Source organism: Lepidochelys kempii, chromosome 7 (genome assembly GCF_965140265.1).
Source record: "Lepidochelys kempii isolate rLepKem1 chromosome 7, rLepKem1.hap2, whole genome shotgun sequence".
In the NCBI taxonomy this organism is placed as follows: domain Eukaryota; kingdom Metazoa; phylum Chordata; order Testudines; family Cheloniidae; genus Lepidochelys; species Lepidochelys kempii.
In genome coordinates this window covers 56,918,584-56,936,132 of record NC_133262.1, presented here as the reverse complement: position 1 = coordinate 56,936,132, position 17,549 = coordinate 56,918,584, and the positions used below count along the sequence as shown (strand labels likewise).

The 17,549-nt window shown below is 46.7% G+C and overlaps 1 protein-coding gene across 3 annotated transcripts in view; it reads right to left on the bottom strand.

The window, feature by feature from the left end:
- The window catches only part of PIK3AP1 (phosphoinositide-3-kinase adaptor protein 1), an 81,918-nt gene that overhangs the window by 37,819 nt on the left and 26,550 nt on the right, over nucleotides 1-17,549 (bottom strand). For 2 of the 3 annotated variants that reach the window (XM_073352976.1, XM_073352977.1), the window contains exon 3: nucleotides 1,773-1,921. In XM_073352976.1, the coding sequence (XP_073209077.1) occupies nucleotides 1,773-1,921 (149 nt within the window). Of the gene's footprint in view, nucleotides 1-1,772; nucleotides 1,922-4,861; nucleotides 4,998-17,549 lie in introns of those variants that run through there. The other variant, XM_073352978.1, reaches the window with a different exon arrangement.

The following is a 17,549-nucleotide window of genomic DNA, read 5'->3' as shown; positions in this document are numbered from 1 at the left end:
CATGAGGCAATGATGCAACCCGGAAATGCGCTGAGACGATGGATTGTCCAATAACTGCACAGAGATGGGAGCAGCATCACTCCCACGTAAGTACATTGTCCAGGAAGCTCCAAACATACCCCAGGTTTCTTTTTTCAGCATGCTCAGCCCCACAAGACCTTGAGGCTGCCCAGTGCTCAGCCAACTTCCCAGGTAACTTTGCTGTTTGTGGTGGGGTTGTCCCCACGGCAGTCATACCAAGGAGAGCACACAAAGATCTTCGGCCTCAGTCACGGGCGAGGACGTTTCACAAAACACAGTCAGCTACTGCCTTTGAATCTATTCCCGCCACCCTTCCGTCCCGCTAAGGAATGCTTCTGCCACACAGGGCACCTCTCCAGTTCAACAGCAGCATTCATTCTCCTTCGTGTTCAGCTGCTACCACGCACAGCCTTGGGCTAGAGGTAGGTAAAGCTTGGAACTCCATTCGAAGCTCAAATTCAGTTACACACAGCGACCACTAGGGGTCATGGCTGCTGCAGTTAAATAAACCCTTGTCCCAGCCATGTCACCCTCGGCGCCCACAGATCTGGAAGCAAAGGCCTAAGAGCAAGTTTCAGACCCGCCACCCTCTCCGCCCCTCCCTGAACATTGGAGCGTATTTTGCTACTATGCATCTGAGCCAGAAATGCCCAGTATGCTGAAGCCATTTTAGACGAGGTGACAACAATACTGCCAAATCCTAGCATCCAAAAATCAAGAGTCAGGTGCAAAAATATGAATGGCTTAAAAATTCTTGTTAAACAGATTCTGGATTCTCAGTTGCCTACTAATCTGTGCTTTTATGGCTCATGTTTTCAAGCTTCTCTGCAATCATGAAGCCTAGAAACTCTAAATAAAAGCTGAGTGTCCCATGGTCACATGACTCCAGGAGCTGGGGCTTTAAAACAGACTCCAAATATGGAGAAACTATAAAAGCGTGGGAGTTGGCCACACCGTGACGAGTGTGGAAACATATCGAGTTGCTGACCTTGTTTCATTGCACTAAAAGGCTAAGCTGGTGCCTTTTCCACAATGCATGAAAAGGAAATAACGTAAACTGGTGGTCAAATTGCAACACTGCAGTGCTGCTTAGCCGTTGTGTTTTTCAAGTCTCCTGTAACAGTCCATTCCTCAAGTTGCATGGACATCAGATCTCAAACTAAGCAGTATCAGGCTGGGTCAGACCAGAACATGTACCCCCAGATACGGAGGGAAGTGAAGTCGGTGCTCCATTAGGTGGTGCTCTTGTGTCAGAGTTTGCTGGGGCATATGCACAGTACTCTCCATCTGGGGAGAGAGGCGGGGGAGATGAGCTGTGCTGACAGAGATGCTGTTTTTCAGAAGAGACAGGAAACTGATCCAGATAATTTGCAGGAAATGCCTTGGCACCCTGACAAGTTGGTGTGTTAACCCCAGAACCTGAAAATAGTCCAACATGACTTACTACATCCCACCAACCTGAATAAGCCCATAAAAGCCTGAGCCTCTTCCACAACCTTCAGATTGGGTGGCAACCCTGTTTAAGTCTTCATCGGAGGCTTTACAGTGCAGCCAGGACAACCGTAGGACACTGAGTGTCGCAGTGTTGTTTCTGGGCTGTGGGAAGGAATCTCAGGAGATGGAGACACTGAGGGTGGGGCTGAAGGAAAAGTACTGAGCTTGCGTCTCCAGCAGGGCAATGCAGAGCACTAGCCGCTAGTGCTCAGTACAATCCCATGTCGAGAACGCTAGAGGAAATGGACATACTGTACCCCACAGCGTATGCGGTCAGGCTGCACCACCAGGTCTCCCAGGGTGCTCTCGGATGTCCCGTGCTGCTGACTCATTGCAAGTTTTCTGGAGTAAACTGGGTTTCTCTCGTCTTCTGCCTCTGTATCAGTCACAGAATCGCAGCCAGAGTCTAAACAAAGCAGACAGAATCCCGTTAGGCCATTCTCATGCACTAAAAATACATGGATGCATGGAGAAACACTCAAACCTCAAAGCATTTTAAAAGAGAACCTGCTGAAATTCTTAAACAAGAACTCAGAAAAGGAGATCTAGTTGAAGAAAGGGGAATCGACTGAGTTTCCTCATTTATTCCTGTAATGGGACGTCTGGGGTTGGTTTGCATTTGTTCACAGCGACATACAGCTCCACAGAACTGCTGTAGCGGCACTGAATATGCTTATTCAACAGCCCCATTCATATGAAAATGAGATGACATAAACATCAGTTACAGGAATTTGGTCGTCAGCTGGGCTGATTCTAACAGTTCACACTCCTCTCCCAAAGCAATTAAAGGATAACTGATCCCCCTTAGTGCCAGTGATGAGCCTGCTTTTGGGGGCCTACTTGTACTGCTCACCACAGAGAGTTACATCAGACTATTGGATGCACCCTTTCTGCTCCAACCCAATCAGTCTCCCTCATTATTTCACTGCTGTTCCAGGCCTGGGCCCCCTCCATTCCCACAGGTCCGCCAAGGCACCTGCAATGCCCCTGGTTGCGCTTGGGATGAATTTGGCCCCCAGAGTTTAAAGGCCTCTTGATGAGCACTTAGTTTTAGCTACTCCATCCTGTGTCCAGCAAGCGGACAGAGGAAGGGATAGAGGTACACACATTAGCCAGTGTATCATACTTCCCCACTCAGGTTGGTGGGGTTTTCTGTTTGCTTGTTTTTCATTTTGTTTCATTTCAGGAGGAGGGAGGGAGCATTTTATTTATTGATATTTTGGGTCATTTACAATAAGCCATTACAATTACATTGTCTTGACATGTATAGGGATTGTCTTATTACAGAATTAACAATATTAAACAACTTATTGTATGTTGGCCATATATTGTTCATCATTAACTTCTCCTTCCCCCCCCCCCTTATTATTTAAACACAACCATCACATGGTATATATATTTTGCTATTCATACTGACTTTTTGGGGTGGGGGAGGAAAAATCTGAAAGCTTTCCTTGGAGGACAGGGGGGTAGGAGAGTGGAAGAGTCTCGGGACAATAGGAAGAAAGGAAAGCTAAAGAAAGCTAAACAATTCAATTATTATTCTCTGTGTAGATCCTTCTTGATTATCCTGTAGGTATAAAATTACTGTGTCTGTGTCAAAGCCTCTCAATTATCTCAGTGTCTCTATTGTATTATTTCTCTGTGCAAGGTATATGATTACTTTATCCAGTGTGTGTGAGTGTGAGTGTGAAAGAGAGAGAGAATTTGTCTGCCACTGTTCTCACAAAACGTGTTGAGTCTTCCGTTATCCGCTGTTCTATTTATTTCCTTCCCCACCCCATCCCCCTCCCCAGGAATCACTGCCTTGGTCACAAAGTTAAGATTGCTCTTTTTACTAGAAAGAACAAGAAGAGGAGTAGCTCCCTGATTCCCAGCTTGGATCTTTTTAACAGGCCAGCTCCCGACATATGTCTTTAAGTCCTGCTCGAGGGCTATTTATAACATTTCCTCAGGCTGGTGTTGATTGAAGGTCATCCTACGGTTGCCGTGATGGATTTGTAGCTGCCTGTAATAATTTGTGTGTGTTGTATATGTTTGTAAGGGGATTTACCATATTTTGTTCAGGTTATTGCAATTGCTACTATGGGAATACCCTGAGTTATGTCAAGATCAAAGGGTTGTCAGGAAAGGCACCCAGGAAAGGAAGGTGGGGGGTGGAACCAGATATTCACTTCCCAGCAAAGACGTGAAACAATGCAAGAGGTAATCACGGTGCTGCTCTAGCTCAGACCCTCTGCAGACTGGTTTGAAGCAGCAGGTCCAAGTATGTGAGCTAAGATGACAAGGAGCTTTGGCTAGATTTAAAGAGAGGCCATCAAGGATAGGGACAGAGAGAGGATAAGAGGAACAGACTGAGATCCAGACTCCCAGAGCTTAGGTATCTGAGGTAAGATAGGCTTGCCTAGGACTCTATGTAAAACAGACATGTGGGTAGACCCCTTGCTGTTTTAAAAATCCTTTTCTCTCATGCTATGCTTTGTTCCTGCTATTAAGATTAAACAATACTGTGGTTTACGAAGGCTGCCTGGTCTCTGTATTCACCTCCACTCACATGCTCCCAAAAAGAACTGCAGGGGACAGATTCAGTCGGACCTGCAGGGTAAGCATGGCCTATACCCAGCGTGCTGTCACCCCAGGTCTGGTCTAAGAGTGGGACAAGCACAGGATTCCACCCTGAGAGAGGTGAAGGCACAAGGCCTGGGAGTGGAGAGGTCAGAGGTGCAGTGAGCCCTGTCACCATAACAGTTCCTCAGAAGAAGAATGGGGGCCTCGGTCCAGTTTCCCATAGACAACATCCATATCCACAAAAATGCCAACCAGCTGAATTGGTCTTGTTGGCAGTCACAGAAGAGGCACCAAGAACTGAGCTGGGCAGCGATGAAACCCTCCTGTCCCAACAAGAAGCAGCCCCTTCAGCATACTGACAGGACACAGAGGATGCTTGTACAACCGCTGCCCATCTTGCACCCAAGGTGTGGATAGAGGATGTTTGTTTGCAGGCCTGTCACCTATGACTAGTACTCAGTTTACACCACTGAAGAATCAGAAGTGAAGTCACTACCTTCCCTTGCCAAAAACTAATCACAAAGCTGCCATGATGTCAGGGAATTCTGAGTTTTGTTTAGCTGGTTCCTGGTATTCTTACAGTGAGAAAAGTCATGGCCAAAATTTTCTGAAATGACTGGTTTCTGGCTTGGGGGAATAGGAATGATTTTTTTAAATGATTGATTTCTTATTTAAATCATTAATTTTAAAATGTACACGTTGCTAGTTTTCTCACAGTGAGAATACTAAACTTAAACAGAATTGGTAAGCCAACAGCCCATGCTATATTTCCAGATACCTTCTGATATACTGAATTTTCGTAAGTCAAGAAAGCTTGAAGTGGCTAAACGAGGTTCCATTAGGAGCACAAGTCCCCACTGATTTCAGATCGTAAATCTCTGGAACAGGGGCTGTCTGTCTTTTTGTTCTGTGCTGGTACAGCACGTAGCACAATGGGGACCTGGGCCATGGCGGGGGCTGCAAGCTGCTACTGCAATACAAATAAATAATAAGAAGTCACCTGGGGAAAAACTGAGACTAGTTTCAGCTCCTAAGTGTGGGCTGTCAAAAGCACCCAGGTGTGGCGGTCATGATAACTTTGTTATGCATTGTATTTAAACGGCTTTTCATTGTCTACACTGGAGCAATTTTGTTTTGAAGTGACAGATTATATCCCATTAAACGTAATGAAAAAAAGAATACAATTGTAACCCCCAATTCTGCAAACACTCATGTACATGAATCACAGAATCACAGAATATCAGGGTTGGAAGGGACCTCAGGAGGTCATCTAGTCCAACCCCCTGCTCAAAGCAGGACCGATCCCTGACTAAATCATCCCAGCCAGGGCTTTGTCAAGCCTGACCTTAAAAACTTCTAAGGAAGGAGATTCCACCACCTCCCTAGGTAACGCATTCCAGTGCTTCACCACCCTCCTAGTGAAAAAGTTTTTCTTAATATCCAACCTAAATCTCCCCCACTGCAACTTGAACCATTACTCCTTGTTTTGTCATCTGCTACCACTGAGAACAGTCTAGACCCATCCTCTTTGGAACCCCCTTTCAGGTGGTTGAAAGCAGCTATCAAATCCCCCCTCATTCTTCTCTTGGCTTAACTTTAAGCACGGGAGCAGTCACATTGAAGTCAATGGGCCTATTCATATGAGTGAAGGTACCTACCTGCCAAAGTGCTTGCTGTGTTGGAACAAAACTGGAAGTCTCTGAACCAGCAGGATTGCAAAACTCAAAGAAACGATACCCTGACAATAGCGGTATTTTAAAAACCAGCATTTGTCATTTAGTTACAACACTGTAGTCTAAGGTTACAATAGCACAAGTTTTCAGATTCGTTTTTATTTATTTTTTAAAATTGATGTAAATTGGATGGAGGCTTTAAATTTAAATCAATGCTTGAAACTGCCCTAATTTAAAAATCACTCCACTCCATTTTGGGTGCCAACTTTGGACCTAGTGGTCAGAGGCGCTGAGCATCCCATCCACTTCTGCTGAAGTTGTGGTTTTTCAGTCCCTCTGAAAGATCAGGCCCAAGTGCATCGAATTGGCCATCAGAAAATACAAGCCACTTGAGAGACTGCCTCCCACCATCAGCTGTTTTCTATTTCCCGCTGTACAAGTTTGTTGTAATTGAAACTGACAAAGAAGTATGTTCAGACAAATGAGATCTCTGGGAATAGCTACAGACCTAACGAAACACGCCCCCCCCCCAATCTCTTATTTGTCTCTCTGCAAGTGTGTTTCAATGTACATAGCTGCCCCCGGACCATTCTCTCCAGGCTGTTGTCAAAACAGCACAGCTTCAGAGATTCCTGATGAGCTCGGACAAGTCCCACTGGAACCAACTTTTTATAATCTCTCGGAGATAGTCCCTGATTTGATCAAACCTCTGAGAGGATGGAATTGCTGCACTGAGCAATCAAGTGTGTGACTTGGTTACAGGAACAATTTAAAATCCCTGAAATTTATGCAAAGCCTGGCATCCAGAGGGATCCCAAAGCACCCTGGAGTATAGAGGGATCATTCCCCACCCTTAAAATGCCACCATTTCTGAGGTGGAGCACAGTACCTGTGTAACACTGACAGACCCCGGTCATCAGGAGGCCGGATCAAACCTGGGCCCTCTGGAGTTAAATGCATGAGTCTCTAATGCATGAGCTAAAAGCCATATGGCCCTTAGCTATGGCTGTAGAGCAGACACATTAATTTCTCTCTCTCTAAGTGGTCTTGGTGCCACTAGATGGGACAGAACACCACACCCAGGAAGCACGTGGGTTACATACTTCCCCTAGCTGAGGAAGCGCATCCCGAGCATCAGAGACTTCCCAGTTGAAATCCCAGACAAGCCCCCACTTGTAACACGGACAGACCCCAGTTGTCAGTGGAGGGATTGAACCGGGGATCTCTGGAATTAAATACATGAGCCTCTACTGCATGAGTTAAAAGCCATATGGCCCTTAGCTAAGGCTGCAGAACAGACTCATTAATCTTGCTCTCTAAGTAGTCTTGGTGCCACTAGACAGGACAGAGCCCCATACCCAGGAAGTATGTGAGTTACACCTGGATTTTCTCCAAAAATATTCAGACATACGAGATGAGGAATGAAGGAAGCAGATGAAAGAGGAGATAGGGCCAAGGCCTGGTGAAAGGGAGAAAAGACGAGGGTAGAGGATAGATATTACTGAATCCGTGGAGGGGAGGGGGACTGAACATAGAGAGGACTCAGCCCAACAGGTGTTCCTCAGGAAATGGAACCACAGTCCAAGAGAAGCCAGTAGAAAAGAGCCTGAGCGCAGACTAAGGCAGATACAGTGCAAGATGGAAGTCCAAGTGTGGCAGGCTCATCTTACCGAGACCCTCATTGGTGCACTGTGCTTCAGGTCATTCTCATGGCTCAGTGACTCCAGTGGCATGGATGCTTTGGGTAGCTTAGCTCTCCAGACAAACCAAACAGAACCCCTTCCAGGTTAGGAGAAAGAGTCCCCCAAGCCAGACAGTCCCTCACCCCTGTGGGTGGAGCCTTCTGCTTGCTTACAGGGGCTAACACCCCTTCTGCCCATCTCCCTTTAGCTGCGGGAGTGGGGAGGGAGCTGAAGGAACTCTGCATGTTTTTGTTAGCAGCTGTGAGAACTGGAGGGTTCTGGAGGGAACTGGAGGGGCTGCACCTGTCTTTAAGGTACTAAGGGCAATCCCCAAGAACCATAAGCCCGCTCAGATTGCCTCAGCACCAGGAAGATTGGTTGAGACGGGATAAGACAGGATTCCAAAGACCTAGATGAGCACAATAAAATGTGGACAATCAGCACAGCGTCCATAAAAGAAACAATGATTCAGGCCTCTCTAGTTCACTAGAATTGTTTGATCACAGCTACAAAGCTGGGAGGAGCTGCAAGTGCTTTGGAGGATAGAATTAAAATTCAAAGTGATCTGGACAAACTGGAGAAATGGTCTCAAGTAAATAGGATGAATTTCAATAAGGACAAATGCAAAGTACTCCACTTAGGAAGGAACAATCAGTTTCACACATACAAAATGGGAAATGACTGCCGAGGAAGGAGTACTGCAGAAAGGGATCAGGGGGTCATAGTGGATCACAAGCTAAATATGAGTCAAAAGTATAACACTGTTGCAAAGAAAGCAAACCTCATTCCGGGATATATTAGCAGGAATGTTGTAAGCAAGACACAAGAAGTCATTCTTCCTCTCTACTCTGATTAGGCCTCAATCTAGAGTATTGTGTCCAGTTCTGGTCACCACATTTCAGGAAAGAGGTGGACAAACTGAAGAAAGTCCAGAGACGAGCAACAAAAATGAGGAAAAGTCTAGCACAGTGGTTCTCAGGGTCCGGGGCTGCTGGGGGGGCCGCAAGCAGGTTTCAAGGGGTCCGCCAAGCAGGGCCAGCATTAGACTTGCTGGGGCCCAGGGCAGAAAGCTGAAGCCCTATCTCATGGGGCTGAAGCCTGGGGCCCTGAGTCCCACCACCCCAAATTGAAGCTGACTTAGCTTCATGGGGCCCCCTGTGGCATGGGGACCCAGACAGTTGTCCTGCTTGGTACCCCCTAACGCTGATCCTGGCTTTTCTATGCAGAAGAACAGTTGTTGTGGCACAAGTGGGCCATGGAGTTTTTATAGCATGTTGGGGGGGCTCAGAAAGAAAAAGGTTGAGAACCCCTGGTCTAGAAAACATGAACTTATGAGGGAAGATTGAAAAAAACTGGGTTTGTTTCGTCTGGAAAAGTGAAGACTGGGGGGAGGACTAAACAGTTTTGAAGTACATAAAAGGTTGTTACAAGGAGGAGTGAGAAAAATTGTTCTCCTGAACCTCTGCAGATAGGACAAGAAGCAATGGGCTTCTGAGCAATGCAGGAAGGGAGATTTAGGTCGGACATCAAGAAAAACTTCCTAACTGTCAGGGTGGTTAAGTGCTGATATAAGTTGCCAAGGGAGGTTGTGGAATCTCCGTCATTGAGGATTCTTAAAAGCAGGTTGGACAAACACCTGTCACGGATGGTCTAGATAATACTTAGTTCTGCCATGAGTGCAGGGGACTGGCCTAGATGACCTTGCAAGGTCCCTTCCAGCCCTATGATTCTATGAAAACAGTGGTCAAGGAGAGCCACCTGACAATATATTTGGGATTTGTTAAAGCTTCTGAATGGTTTGATCTTGCAGGGCATTTCCTCAGAGTCCTAGTCCTTTCGCCTGACTGGAGGCTATGGAAACAGAGCTATTAGGTAGAGTGAAAACAGAGCGAGCCATGTTAATCAGTTACTGGATTAACTGCTGATGGAGCAGCCAGCTGGGAGAACTTTGGATATGAACTATTCACCTGTTCTTTCATTCAGAAAACCCTGACCCTTGCCTGACTAACTTCCCCTGAAAGCAACTGGGCAACGCTGAGGGGGCTATACGGAAAGACTGAGCTCCCCATCCCTGATACCTGAACATGCATGTGGCAGAGCACAGTCCACTCTACTATTCCTGGCAGTGCAAAGACCCAAAGGGACAGGCAGAGTTGGCCTCATTACACCATCCAGGCACCTGAAGAGTGACCCGACTCCCCCCGCCACACACCCCACCATCTATATTTGCAAAATGGGTATAATTATAAGTGAAAACATCCAGATAAGAGAGACTACAACTGAGAGGGTCTGATCCCTTGATCAGTAAGGGAATACCTGAATTGAGCTTCCTCTGTCAGTAATTATTGTATTCAACAACTCACAGGTGAAACACTAATCTCGGTCTTGGTAGGGAAGGACCCTTTCTGCTCCCCTTCAACTAAACTACCCCAAAACCAGGCCTGACGGCTTCTGAAGTACCCATGAGAACAGCAGCCAGGCAAGGAACCATGGTCCTACCAACCCCACCGCATTTCCCTTTGAAGGGTGGACATCCAGGCAGTGCTAGTAGCTGAATGTCTCAGAGAGCAACTCCATGCAGTGTCTCTCCCATCCCAGCCAAGCCCTCCGCAATCAGCTTCACAGCCAGCTGGGCTGTTTAATATCAGTGTGCATCTGTAGCTCCCAGTCAAAACCATGAGAAAAACTTGGTCTGGCCACCTGCTATCCTAACTGTTTACTAGAAATATAAGCCAATGGGAAGCATCGAGTTATTTTAATATACTGAATATTGTTACACACAGAACATACATCCGGTCTGTCATCCATTTCCTCCTGACTACACTGATTTTATCTGCATGGAGCTGACAGCTGTGGTTTCTTAGTACTTAGAAGTTAGGCATGTGAGCTGACTGAAAGAGTCTGCAACTTGTCCCAAGTACTTCAGCCTCTAGATATTAATAGGGTTCACAGGACTTAGCATTAACCAGCCCGACAGACTGAATAATGAATCCGCTAAGCTTGCGCCCTTATGGGTGATTAAAGAGCAGCCGAATTTAGTGTCAATACACCAAGGATGTGTGTGAAAGCCTACATGTGGACCGGCACCTCCACTTGGACAATGAGTTCAGATCTAACTGGGCAAACTCAGCTGTATTTGCCAGAAACTTGGTAAAATCCTAGAAGTGACAAGGAACTTTGGCAGAATTACAGCTGGAAACGCGAGGCCCGGTCCTCCGTTGTACTCGCCTCCAGAATGCTGCTGCCTTACACAAGGGATATGAGCTTGGTTCAGGCTCACCCCAAGTTCCTGCACTGTCAGGGGAAATGGAAGCAGGTGCAATTGACCTCAAGTGGTGGGATAAGAGAGCACTATGTAACAAGTGGAGCAACTCTGAAGAGAGAAAACAGTAACACAGGGGAGACTCTTCCTCCCGCACCATTTCCTTTCCCCCAAGGCCCTGCTCCTTCGCTGCTTCTTCCACCCAAGACCCCGCTCCCCTGCTCACTCCTCTCCGCCCCCTCTTCCCCGTCGCTTACCCTTACTGCCTGTAAAAACTGGGAGGGCATAGCCTGTCCACTTTTAAAACTGATAAGGCCATGGCCCCCTGACCCCCACCCCACCCCCCCGTTTGGGTGCCCCTGCCCTCAGTTCCACCATAGTTTCCCCACCATCCCCCCAGAATGCCTTTGTGTGAGGATGAACTGTCTCCCTACAGGGGTTCTGTACCCCTGTTACACTAAAGTCTCATGGCGCTGAGCTCCCGTTGACCTGTGATCTGACCAAGCTCACACAGTGCAAGGGAAGCAAAGGCGAAGTGCCTATGGTGGAGACAACTGCCTCATGCTGCAGAATTCCATCTTCAGGGTCAGCACCTTTGACCAGCCCAAACTTCACTTTACATGAAAAGGAACAAGGCAAGTCTGCGTTTGTTCAGTCTACGTTTGTTCCATGTAAGGGAACAATCCTAATATCACCCCCCGATAACTGTGTCAGTGGCCGCAGGAACGGCCACTCTGATCAGCCCCCTCCACTTCTCATCTTCAACCAGCCTCGCCCTCACTTCCCCCAGCAACCCATTTGTTACATTCATGTGTGTCCTACCCACAATGAGCCCAGCTCTTCCGGGCAGCGTGAGGACCTCCTATTTGTTCTATAAAGATGACTTTGAATGGTTTATAACAAGCTAGGCCACCCTCCCTTTCAGGCCAGCAAGCTGGGCCTATTAAGTTTAGGGTGACCAGATGTCCCAATTTTGTAGGGACAGTCCCGATATTTTGGGCTGTGTCTTATATAGGGTGCCTATTACCCCCACCCTCTGTCCTGATTTTTCACACTTGCTGTCTGGTCACCCTAATTAAGTTTAGCCTTTCTTTGGTTTTGCCTTCGTTTCGTGTCTCATAGAACTTGTGTTTTCTTTTGGACTGAGATGGCCACCAGGTTGCTAACAGGTCTATTGACAGAACCAACCTCTGCTCCGTTCTTCTTTGTGAGTAGTTGTAAAGCTCAGTTGTGTTTAATTTTGTAAATAAGCACCTAGTTATTCAGGCAGTGGGTGCTCTAGAAATCAACATACACTGTATTGCAGTTTATATATGGAGCACTTTTGATCCCAAAATAAGGAGAGTCTTTTCCTTTGTTATATTTTTGGCCCTATGGAAATATCACTGAAAGGAAAAGATGGTCTTCTCAGCAGACTGCCAGAGATTTTCATGACCTTCTGCAGTCTGTTAAAAATTAATCCAAGTGAATAACCTACCGGGTTCACTCTTCCAGGGGTGGACATTCCCCAGACTCTGCTTTCAAGTTACTTTTTAGTTTTATCGCTGAACAAAAAAGCAGAGGGACAGAGCTTGGTCACTGAACAAGAGAGGCTGTTTGCACTGTAATGACAAGGAGTTCCATGTTACTTTCATAATACTGGTAAGCAGAGATAGGAAGAGAGTGGGAGTTTGCAGACCAGAAATGCAGCATGCATTTCCGAGACCAGTGAGATCAACAAAAAGCCAGCCAGAAAAGCCAGGAGGTGCAGGGACCAGAGAAGAGAAAGCGAGGAGGAAAACATGGACTGGAATAAAGGGAAGCAGAAGACACAGTGGTAAAATGAGCAGCCACAGGTGGAAGGGGAAGCAGCAGGGACCAGAAGAGCTTTGAGTAGTGGCTTTTGGGTTCAGACAGATATGAATTAATAGCCTTCAAGTCGCGAGTCGGGACATAGTCCCCTTTTTAAGGGCAATCAATGAAATTTAGCATGGACTAAAAGGCAATTAATTTATGTTGTGATAGAGCCCAAAGGCAAGATCCCATTGAGCATAGCACTGAACACACATACACCCCGTCATGGATCCACGCCTGGCCTCTGACCTTCATACAGGCTTTCTGGGAATGTATAGGCCCTAGGTCTCCACTTTTAGGAAGGGGGAGCGGTGTGGCTCCGCTACTTTGAGATTAAGGGCCCAGCTTCGGCACCACTGTCCCTCATCGTGGCTCTTCCAGCAAGTCCAAAAGAACCTAGTAGGAGACTCAGCCCTCTCCAGAGCCATACAACCAGTAGATGTTTTGCAGCGACACAGGACAGCCTTTTCCAAACAAGCCAGTATTAAGCACTCAACTGGAATACAGTATTAAAGGGTCCTTAGGTTAGAATGGAGACAGCAAAGCTTACATGTAAGTTCATGCTGGCCGCCTCACCTGCCTCTGCCCTAAAGCCAGCCTTCCATGTCTCCCCCCTGCACTGGTCCGCTGACTTCTCATGACCACCCTCCCCCCAGCATCTCCATTCTTCGTATCAAGTTGCACTCAGGCTGATTCTGCCAGGCGTTAAAAGTTAATGACCAGTCATTCGTCTTCCATTGTCTGTCCAAGGCAACTCCTTTTGCGTGTGGACAGTTCTTGAGAGTTCACACCACCCCAGACATGCCTTCATAGAATCATAGGGTTGGAAGGGACCTCAGAAGGTCATGTAGTCCAATCCCCTGCTCAAAGCAGGACCAATCCCCAATTTTTGCCCTAGATGGCCCCCTCAAGGATTGAACTCACAACCCTGGGTTTAGCAGGCCAATGCTCAAGGGTCAACCCTAGGTTTAGCAGGCCAAAGCTCAATGTTCAAGGGTCGCAGCCTTCCACTCCCCTCCTGAGCCCATCCCTTCAGCATGGCCCTCTCCACTTCCTCCACAAAGTGGGACAGTAAAACAGGCAGGGGGGCAAGTCCGAGCCGCCAAGGTCCCCTGACTGCCGCTGCATGGAGTAAAGTGCTTCCTCAACTGCTATGTGGGGAGTATCATCCATCCCCCTCTCCCATGAGTACTGGGCACCCTTCCCCTATCACCCACTCTTTTTCCCAATTTTCTCCCATTTTTAATTTTTTTTATAAAACTCAATAAAGTCCTGGGAAATTTAAAAAAACAAAAACAAAACAAAAGGCCTTACCCATCCCTTACTCCCCTTACCCAAGAGGAGGAATTAACATCTTCAGACCTAGTAGGTCACATAGGCACCGACTCCATGAGAGCTCCCAGGCTCCCATCAGCTCAGTGATCACTAGCTACAGCTGTTTGGCAGGGCTGCCGATCAGCTGTTTGGAAGCTGGGGGAGGTGCTTGCGGGACGGTGGAGAGCAGTGACTGGTGGGCAAGCAGGGGCCTCGGGAGAGGGGTTGGAGCAGGGACGGGGTGGGGGTGGAGCACCCGGGGGAAAAATAAAAGTCGGTGCCTATGGTAGGTCAGCACACTAAGTGAGTGCGTAAAATACAGGCCTCTCCCACACCTTCTCCACACAGCTTATAGTCTAAACATGCACCGGTCTCTGCTTATAAATCAAATAAAGGGGAATTGAGAGGACAAGTTAACCTCATCAGGACTGTTTCACTGCTTATCGAGTAGTTGTTGGCAGCACACCCACAGTGGCTGCTGAGGGATTAGTAGACCTGTCACAGCCCACACACCAAGCCAGTATCTGCACAGAAGGCTTGGTAAGGATGGCAGAGTGCTTGAGGAGAGAGTCCTCTCTGCACAAACAATGGACCAATGTGGGGGAGCTGGATTAAGCCCGTGACTAAATTCTACTCACAGACCTCGCAAGAGCCTTTCCTCGCTGCCAGAGTCTTTCACTGCAGCGGGGAAAGGCTCTGGCAACAGGGAAGCAGCGAGGCATTACACTGCTAAAAATAGCAGTGTAGATGGGGGAAGGCCTAGCTTCGGAGCATAGCGAGCCATGTAGGTATATACCCTATGGTTCTGGTGTATCTGTACTCTACCCACCTACGCCACGCCTCACCGACTGCACTGCTCTTTATACCCATGCTAGCTGGTCGTGCAGTGTCTGTACTCTAAGCATCACCAGAAGTGAAGATATAGCCAAAGAAGTGCAGCAGGTTTCCTAACAAAGCACAGCCCCTTGACAGCCCCTTCCTCTGGAAAAGCGCGCTGAATGAAAAGGAAATTAAGAACATAGCTATTTTCCAAAATCCTTATGAAGTTGCAGTTCTCACTGGTAAATTAGCAATTTTGGAACAAATTGACAACTTAGACAGTAATCAGTCACCAGGACCAGATGGTATTTATCCAAGAGTTCTGAAGGAACTCAAATATGAAATTGCAGAATTACTAACAGTGGTATGTAACCTCTCATTTAAATCAGCCTCTGTGCCAGATGACTGGAGGATAGCTAATGTGATGCCAAGTTTTTAACCAGGGTCTAGAGGTGATCCTGGCAACAACAGGTAAGCCTAATGTCACTACCAAGCAAATTGGTAGAAACTATAGGGAAGAACAGAATTAGACACGTAGATGAACACGATATGTTGGGGAAGAGTCAATACAGCTTTTTTAAAGGGAAATCATGCCTCACCAATCTATTAGAATTCTTTCAGTGTGTCAACAAGCATGTGGACAAAAGTGATCCAGTTGATATAGTGGACTTTCAGAAAGCCTTTGACAAAGTCCCACACCAAATGTTCTTAAGTAAAGTAAGGAATCATGGGATAAGAGGGAAGGTCCTCTCATGGACCAATAACTGGTTAAAAAATAGGCAGCAAAGGATAGGAATAAATGGTCAGTTTTCAGAATAGAGAGAGGTAAATAGTGGTGTCCCCCCAGGGTCTGTACTGGGACCAGTCCTATTCAACATATTCATAAATGATCTGGAAAAAGGGGTAAACAGTGAGGTGGCAAAGATGGCAGAGGATACAAAATTACTCAAGATAGTTAAGTCCAAAGCTGACTGAGATTTACAAAGAGATCTCACAAAACTGGGTGACAGGGCAACAAAATGGCAGATGAAATTCAATATTGATAAGTGCAAAGTAATGCACATTGAAAAACATAATCCCAACTCTACATTTAAAACGATGCAGTCTAAATTAGCTGTTATCACTCAAGAAAAGATCTTGGAGTCATTGTGGACAGTTCTCTGAAAACATCAGCTCAATGTGCAGTGGCAGTCAAAAAAGCAAACAACATGTTAGGGACCATTAAGAAAGGGATAGATAATAAGACAGAAAATATCATAAAGCCACTATATAAACCCATGGTTTGCCTACACCTTGAATACCGCATGTGCAGTTCTGGTCGCCCATCTCAAAAAAGATACATTAGAATTGGAAAAAGTACAGAGAAGGGCAACAAAAATTATTAGGGGGATGGAACAGCTTCCATACAAGAAGAGATTAAAAAGGCTGGGGTGTTCATCTTAGAAAAGCGATGGCTGAGGAGGGATAGGAGAGAGGTCTATAAAATCATGACTGGTGTGGAAAAAGTGAATAAGGAATTATTATTTACTCCTTCACATAACACAAACACCAGGGGTCACCCAATGAAATTAATAGGCAGCAGGTTTAAAATAAACAAAAGGAAGTACTTCTTCACACAACACACAGTCAACCTGTGGAACTTGTTGCCAGGGGATGTTGTGAAGGCCAAAGTATAACTAAGTTCAAAACAGAATTAGAGAAGTTCATGGAGGGTAGGTCCATCAAGGCCTATTAGCCAAGGTGGTCAGGGATGCAACCCCATGCTCTAGGCATCCCTAAACCTTTGACTGCTAGAAACTGGGACTGGTTGACAGGGAATGGATCACTCGATAATTGCTGTTCTGCTTATTCCCTCTGAAGTATCTGGACCTGGTCACTATCAGAAGACAGGATACCGGGATAGACAGACAGTTGGTCTGACCCATTATGGCCATGTTCTTAGTCCTGCTCTCGGAGTAGGGCCACGAGCGTCATTTCGAAGACACCAGCAGTGCAACAGCCTGCCTGAATCCAGCAGGGGCTTCCCTCCAAACCCAACCAAGGTGCACAAGCAAGGGGGCTTCCTCCTCCAGACGTGACTCCAAGATCGTTTATTAAATACTGCTCTTTACAAACATAGCCACACACTGCCCTTGGCAATCCTGGAGAGCTAGCCTCTCCTGCCTCCAGGTAAACATATGTACAGCCCAGATAGGGCTATCCCTATTCATCCATAATTTGCCTAGAGAGAATCCTGCTTCGCCTGAGACTCAGTTATCCTTACTGCTCCTTTTGGGCAGAGGCCTAGTGTGCCGATCTGGGACAGGGTGCAGTAGCCACATTTGAACACCAGCAGACGGGGAGTTCACTCCAGTGTGTACATCTGTGAGAGCTGAAGAACCAGTAAGGCCCTCAAAGGAAAGCTGAGGCAGAAGTGCAGCTCCCTGAATAAGTGCTTCCAAGGAGAACACAGCTGCAATAGGGCTGAGTCGTAGTCTGCAGTTGGCTTTGTCTCTTTGTTTATATCAGAATCTTGTTATGAACCGTGTGCCCCAAACTTCAAGAGTGAAGGGACAGATGGTTCACTCTGTCTGCCTCACTTAACCAAGAGCAGGCAACACATCAAAAAACACATGCCCGCCTGGGGATTTTTCCCAGTGCTGAAAATCAAGTTATAACTGTCACTGATTCAGGGCTTCCTGTTGAGTAACTATGTACAATAAAGGAACATTCAATGCACAGATTAGTTCTTTCCCATCTGTTTAAGATGTAAGCTCTTCAGAGCAAGATTTATTATTTGTTATAATGTTAGTACTACAGAAGAGTTTCCAGACCACTCCAAAAACTCCATTAACCTGGAGTTGTGGGTGAAAGTATTTATCAGATGCTCTTGAAAATGTTGTC